Here is a 7,109-nt window from a genome sequence, read left to right as displayed (position 1 = left end):
ACCTTCTAGCTGTGAGGCGACAGTGAGAGGTTAAAGACAGATGAAACTGGTCTCACACTACAGACTGTTGAAGTTTAAGGTGTAATATTATCAGGAAGTATTCTGTCTGTATGATGCTGCAGGAAACAGCAGCTGAAGAACTGACAGTAAAAACAAAGATGGATGTGGTTTGAAAAGCAGCCACAGTTTCTGGTTGATAAAAGGTGTGGTGATGGTGATGTTCTGACATCTGTTTCAGAGCCTTCTGCAGGTTTCAAGTGGTCCTTTGTGTGTGCCGATGGTGAAGCACTTGTCTTTTTGTCGCTCTGTGTCTTTGCAGCTCAGCGGCGCTTCGGCGCTGCAGCGGGCTTCAGGCTCGGACTGTGGTCCAGCAGTGCAGCACGGCGAAGGTAAAGATCCGGCCAGCTCTGGACGGAGGCGAGCCTCAGTGGGCCGAGGTGGGGCTTCAATCACGTCTTCTCAGTCAGTAGTCAATCACCAACAGTTACAGAATGAAAGCTGGTTCTCAGAATCAGCTGTAAGGACTTTTACTTTAATAGAGCACAGGTCCAACATTTCAGGTAAAACTAAAGATCAGGTCAACGTGGTTTAAAAGTCCAAGAACTGTACATTAGCACACTGTGTTGCTAAAACCAGCAACCATGAAGCCCATATTTATTTATTTAGCCCATATTTACTTGGAAAATGACTGAAGCCATCAATCAGACAGGTGAATGAATAACGGTGGGGGGTCCTAACGAAGGAATTACAAAAATACTAATAAACTATTTCTTTGTTAACAAGTGATTGTAAAGTTAAAACAGGTTGTGATTCGTTTGCTAATTAGCGAGTCCATAAAGAAACGGTCTACATGACAGAGTCGTCGGTTGTTTGATATTGTTAACGGGCAAAAAAAGATTTTACAAATGAGATCAGTCGATGGTTTGGATTAAGACAGTCATTTAAAAACACTTGAATGATTCAGATGGTGGAATGTAAATGCTGTCGCTGTGTTTCTTATAGTTTGACTGTTCCTGTGTTTCTGACGTTTGATTATTTGTACAAACCTTATTTCTGTCAGATCCAGGAAGGAATCGTTGTGTACGTTTGCTTTTTCCACGGAGCCACTGAAGACGTCACGCATCAAATGGGTCAGTTCGTCTTCAGCTTCTCCATCCAGCTGATGTGATTTAACCTTTATCGTTAACCCTTTATCAAAGCAAAAGTGGATTTTCTTGCTTGGATTCAAGAATGTGCTGATAGTTTTCTGGACATGAACAGTTTATTGCTGTTATTGTCGTCATGACATTTATTTCAGTCCACACCNACTACTGGTTAGCAGGTCATCTCATAGTGGGTTAAAAATCAGTTAACAGCAGCACAAGGAACTTTATGGAGTCACTGGTCCTCCCCAAACAAGAACTGCCACGTAGCCGCCTCTGAACCATTCTGATGAAGATTCATCGACTTCCATTTGAGGACAGTTTTCAGCAGCCTGAGGCCTCGACTTCTAACATGAACCGCTGTGGACACCACGACACACTGTTCTTACTGTGCAGCTTCTAGTCCGCCTGAAGAATGCTGTTCTTCACATGTGCAGTAGATCTACCTATTCTGCACAAGCACACGACTTCAGAGCACGTGATCCACGGGACTGCAGCGGAGCCTTACGCTACACAGCAGAAGTGTGTAAAGACTGAATAAACAGATGCAACCTGCTGGAGTATGGAGTCCGTTTTAGAACAGCTGCACACCTGCAGTGTCTCTAACTGGTGGCATTTATGTCCACAAGGGGCTTGATCAAGAGGGTTAAAGTATAGAGCTGCAAGAGAACGAGTCTGAATAACAGCTGCTGTCCACGTTCAGGCACCGACAGACAGTATGTGCCTTTCCATAAAACATTTCTGCCCCGTGTCACCCTGCACTGACCTGCTGGCTTCAGGCATAATCCAAACCCAAACTATCAGGGAGCTGCTGGACCTCATCCAGAGACGTAGTCTTTGTTGTTGAAAAGTTGCAGAGCTCAGTTACAGATCCAAACATCCACAAAGAGACACAAAAGGAGCAAAACGCTGGAATAATGTTACCAGCATGTTTGTAACTCTGACCAACATGGCTTCTGTTTGTAGAACAGCAGTGTGACATGAACAGATGATCAAAATAGCATCATTTTAAAAGCAGAGTTTTGCAAGTTAGAGTCCCAGCATGTTTTCTGAAATATTCAGCTGCTTAGTTTTAACCCAAGAACGTGGAGCAGTGCCTCTTCCATGATGTGGTCCAAAACCAGAATATTTGCTCCATGTAGCTCTGCAGTGGGCTCATTTACGTGCAAATATATATTTACAATCAGAAAATCCATTTATCTCTATGGTAACTGTAGAGCTGTATCACCAAAAGCATCACAGACACAAGGTTTATCTTATTGATAAGAGCCTTTTAGTTTTTACATGACTTCATAGCTGCTTAGTTGATTGGATCAAACTGCAAGTGCTGACCGTTTTTCCTGAGTTTGGAAAACTGCACACATTTATCACCTGCAGAAAAATCACATTTTAATCCTTTAGGATGGTTTAATTCAACTTATTTTACCTCCACCTCTTCTTGTTTTGTTGATTGATGGTTAAACCTTTTAATTCTCTATTTGTTATCAGTGGCTGAATAGTTTAATTGCCATTCTCTACGTTTCTCATTTGTGTCCCTTCACCTTGTGTTAATGTTTTACACAGCTAGATTATACATGAACATATATTCCTCAGCGTGTTCTGAGTTTAAATAAAGATTGAATTGAACCCGCCATGCTGCCTTTTAATTCCAGATAAACTCCATCCTGCAACGGTTCCACGACAACCAAGGTCACTATGGTCAAGGAGTCTGCCAGCGAGAGATCTCCAAACATTTCTACTGGGCCAGTATGAGCCGCGACCTGTCCGCCTGGATCTCCAACTGCAACACCTGCCTCACCAGGTGCAGGAGGAAATGCCTGCGCTGCAGCGTCTACAGCTGCAGCAACTGCTGCGGGCCAGTGGAGCGAGGCCTCGGACTCACCTTCCACAGGTAACAGTCTGGGACTCACCTTCCACAGGTAACATTCTGAGACTCACCTTCCACAGGTAACAGTCTGGGACTCACCTTCCACAAGTAACACTTCACCAGGTCAGGCAGCAGAAACATAGAACCCAGAGATGAATGAGGCAGTAAATGAAGAGTCTTGAAACTAAAATGAAAGGATTTCTAATCAACACGACACCGAACTTGATGCCTTCCTGAGGAGCTTTGTGTTCCTTTGTACTTGACCTTCTGCTAAGATCTGAGCTTTTTGGTTTCAATTAGTGTTGTTAATTACCAGTAAATTGAATTCAGTGGATGATGCAGGTAGGGAATGTTTTCTCAAGTGGTAACCTTTGAGTTTAGTTAGTTTTCTTTCCTCATATTATAGGTTTCTTATGTATAATACTGTAGTGTATTATTCTTTTATTTTAAAATTAGTCAGGTCACTTCTTGCTATAGTGTAAAATATTGTAGATTTAGAACCTCAATGTTTAAACTTGTTCGGTAAATTCAGAACATTTATTTTATTTCTCTGGTGGGAAACACTTTGACTCCACATCTGTTGTTGTTTTTTTTTGTTTTTTTTTTTAAGTTATTTTTTTGGCCTTTGTGCCTTTATTGATAGTGCAGTGAGAGAGAGAGAGACAGGAAAGTAGGGGAGAAGGATGGGGGTAGGATGTGTGGGAAAGGGTCATGAGCGGGATTCAAACTCATGACCTCCACATCGGGACTGTAGCCCTGTACATGAGACGCCAGCTCAACCAGGTGAGCTATAGCCTCCACGTCTGCTGTTTGACATGTTCCGTATTAAAACCTTGAAAAACAAGTTTGTGAGAAATGAGCCGTTGCCTTCTACGTCTGCTCACGTCTTCATATTTGACCTTTTCTAAATGTACAGTGGATAGGGTCAGTGTGCTCATGTGTTATTAAATTGTTGTTGTTTATCACTTGGATGGATAAAGTGTTTGTATAGAATTAGATGTCGTGTGTTGTCTCTCACCTGTTGGTAATATATTTGTTCGGTAGGTTTCCTCTACACGATGCAGCCCTGCTGGCTCGCTGGCTGAAGGCCACCGGACGTTTGAACTGGCTTCCTCGGCTGCGGTCGTCCGTCTGTTCGACCCATTTCACCGATGACTGCTTTGACCGCCGCGGGGAGAAGGTGGTCCTCTATCCAGACGCCGTTCCCACGCTCATGGTCCACGGTGACTCGGTGAGATGCAGCACTTAATGAGGTAAACTGGTAAAAACCAGCATTTCCAACCTGTGTTTGGTCCACAGACGGCGTCCAGAGGTCCGAATCAGCCTGCAGGACAGGAGGAGGCGAGTAACCCTAACCCTATGATTCACGGCCTCCATGAAGCCTCAGAACGCTAACACCTGTTTGTATCTCCTTCTGCCACATCAGGCCTTCTTTTCCAAGTACGACGCCGTGGAGCTTTATCTGAGCAAGTGCACCTATCCGCCTGGACTGAACTACGTGGAGAAGAACACCTTCAGAAGGTTCTGCAAGAAATTCACCATTAAAGGTTTGAACACTTGTGAGCTGAAAACAATGCAGGTCTGATGCTTTTTCTGTGTCTGGATGTCGCAACAAACAGCCTTTTCTCTGAAATAAACTGACAAGTACAAATGATCTGCTGCTCTCGGTTCCATGTTTAATCGTATATGCACCACACTCTGCTTTTGATTTCTGGCTTTGTCAGTCCAGAGGTAACAGTACAGATCCATCGGTCTGATTACAGCTCTGTTCCTGTCAGTCCTGACTCTCACTTCATGTCTGCTGCTGTTCCAGACGGCGAGCTTCACTGGGTGAGAGGAGATCGGCTGCGTTTGGTTCTGAGGAGTCGGCAGCAGGTTGAAGCCGCTCTGACCGATTACCACGACGAGCTGAACCATCTGGACGCCAACAAGTGTCTGCGGCTGCTCAACGAGAGGTCCGTCTGCTGTTCACCTTCACTGCAGAGTTTCCATCAGCCTTGACCTCACGCCTGCTCTCTGACAGGTATTTCTGGAAGACCATGAAGTCCGACGTGGTTCAGTGGATCTCCGACTGCTTGCAGTGCAGCAGGAAGAAGAAACCAGAGATGCTGCTGCACGCGCTCAGATCTCCACCAATCAGGTGTGTCTGTCACAGCAGCACGTTTAAAACAGCTGGTCCAGCGCCGCCACCACAATAAAACGCTGTCTGGCTTTTTCTGTCAAGTGAAATTGTCTGTGTTTGTGTGGAGAGGAACTGGACGTCAGAGCTCTGGTTCTTTAATCAGAGCTTTCTATCTCAGGTCTTCATCGATAGTTTGAGCTGTTTCCTGTTTTTTCCAGTATTTTTAGCGACTGTTTCAACTATTGCATCCTTTTATGCAGCTATTTCGCCGTTCACCTGTTTGTTAACTATTCCTACAGTTTATTGATTGCTTTACTTTTAGCAATTTATTCTTTTATTTTATAGCTACTATTAAACTGTTCCAGCAGTTTGACTACTCCACTCATTTAATTCTGCCACCGTGTTTGCAGCAACCTTAATGTTATTTAATCATTTATCCATTTGCTAACTGTTTATTTGTTTATGTGATATAAGAAGGTAATCATTCTAGAATAACTCGTTTATCAGTGGTGGTTTTACTGTGTGCTGCTGTGCTCTGTGCATTTTGGCAGCGACAAAGACGACGAGACCGATGACGCTGATGAAGGTGACAACAGCGACGGCGATGCCGGCGGGAGGCCGACGGTGAATTCAGACACAGCGGTAAGTTTCTGTTCAGCTGATGGGGAACTCAGAGCTCATGCTTCTCTTTTGACCGTACCTTTTCCAGCTGTCTTCTAATTCTAATAACAGCAGCGTCCAATCAGAAGCCTTCCTCCATGTAAACAGTCACTCATAACGTTTAGCCTCACAACAGGTTAGCGACTGTTTCTAACAGGATCCTGAATCGACCATCCAGGAGGCGAACGAAGGTGTTTCCTGCTCAGAGTGAAGCTTCAGTGGACGACCACACACACACACACACACACACACACACACACACACACACACACACACACACACACACACACACACACACACACACACTCAGACATTTATTTATTTCTCAGTTTGCTGCTGCTTTTCCTTTGGTTTGGCTGAAACCTTTTTGGTGGCACCAGACATTCCTCTGTGTTCGGCTTGTGTTGGTTTTCTGCTACGTAGAATCTGTTTGTAATCGATCGTAGACACCAACAGCTGCAACAGAACGAGCTCATGTGTTGGATCCTACTTCATAATGAGGATATTTAAGTGTTAACTCATTGTGTCTTGTCTCAATCCAAGGACGGACCTCTGCCCCCCCACGCTGTAACTCCCATCAGCCCTCAGCCCAGAATTCCCATCCTCATACACCTGAGAACTCCCATCAGCCTCCAGTCCAGGACTCCCAGCTCCTCCTTTGTTGCCAGACTGTTGTCTAGCCAGAGAGCGACCCGGTCTGAAACCCAGAGCAGCTCTGAGAGCCACGTTCAGGTCAGACCTCGTTCAAAGGAGCCACCTGAAGACAAGAGAGAATCCAGCAGCTCCCAGTGTGTCCCACCTGCTGTCGGTTCTCCACCAGAGAAAACCCACCGTCCAAGTGGACCACAGACACAGATACCAGCACAGAACTGGCCTGGCGCCCAGCACCCAGCGATGACGCAGTCAGCGATGACCCAGTCAGAGACTGACTCTTCGGCGAAGAAGACTGATGGTCTTGAGCCCGTGGTCGTCCCAAGCACCAAACCCTGGCCGGTCTTCACCGTCACCGGTAACAGCCCGGCACCACCAGCCAAGCCGCCTGCTGAGGTGGACAGGTACGGACTCCCAGGAGGTCATCTTCACTGTCATGTAAAGTCCTGCATCTGTATGGAACCAGATCAGCCATGGAGGATCAGAACCAGGAGGAAGGTTCTGGTTCTGCAGGATCAGAACCAGGAGGAGGAAGGTTCTGGCTCTACAGAGTCAGAACCAGGAGGAGGAGAGTTCTGGTTCTACAGGGTCAGACCAGGAGGAAGGTTCTGGCTCTGCAGGGTCAGAACCAGGAGGAGGAAGGTTCTGGTTCTACAGGGTCAGACCA

The 7,109-nt window shown here is 45.8% G+C and overlaps 1 protein-coding gene across 1 annotated transcript in view; it reads left to right on the top strand.

Annotated features, from left to right (window-relative positions):
- The window catches only part of LOC103361045 (uncharacterized), a 24,677-nt gene that overhangs the window by 13,378 nt on the left and 4,190 nt on the right, over positions 1-7,109 (top strand). The window contains exons 9-16 of the mRNA XM_008287035.1: positions 2,795-3,033; positions 4,054-4,240; positions 4,309-4,350; positions 4,436-4,556; positions 4,823-4,964; positions 5,033-5,149; positions 5,683-5,773; positions 6,335-6,863. Coding sequence (XP_008285257.1) covers positions 2,795-3,033; positions 4,054-4,240; positions 4,309-4,350; positions 4,436-4,556; positions 4,823-4,964; positions 5,033-5,149; positions 5,683-5,773; positions 6,335-6,863 — 1,468 coding nt within the window. The remainder of the gene's footprint in view (positions 1-2,794; positions 3,034-4,053; positions 4,241-4,308; positions 4,351-4,435; positions 4,557-4,822; positions 4,965-5,032; positions 5,150-5,682; positions 5,774-6,334; positions 6,864-7,109) is intronic.

This window comes from Stegastes partitus, unplaced genomic scaffold (genome assembly GCF_000690725.1).
Source record: "Stegastes partitus isolate 25-593 unplaced genomic scaffold, Stegastes_partitus-1.0.2 Scaffold483, whole genome shotgun sequence".
NCBI classification, from domain to species: domain Eukaryota; kingdom Metazoa; phylum Chordata; class Actinopteri; family Pomacentridae; genus Stegastes; species Stegastes partitus.
Note: the sequence above shows the minus strand (reverse complement) of the source record. Positions and strands in the feature narration are given on the sequence as shown.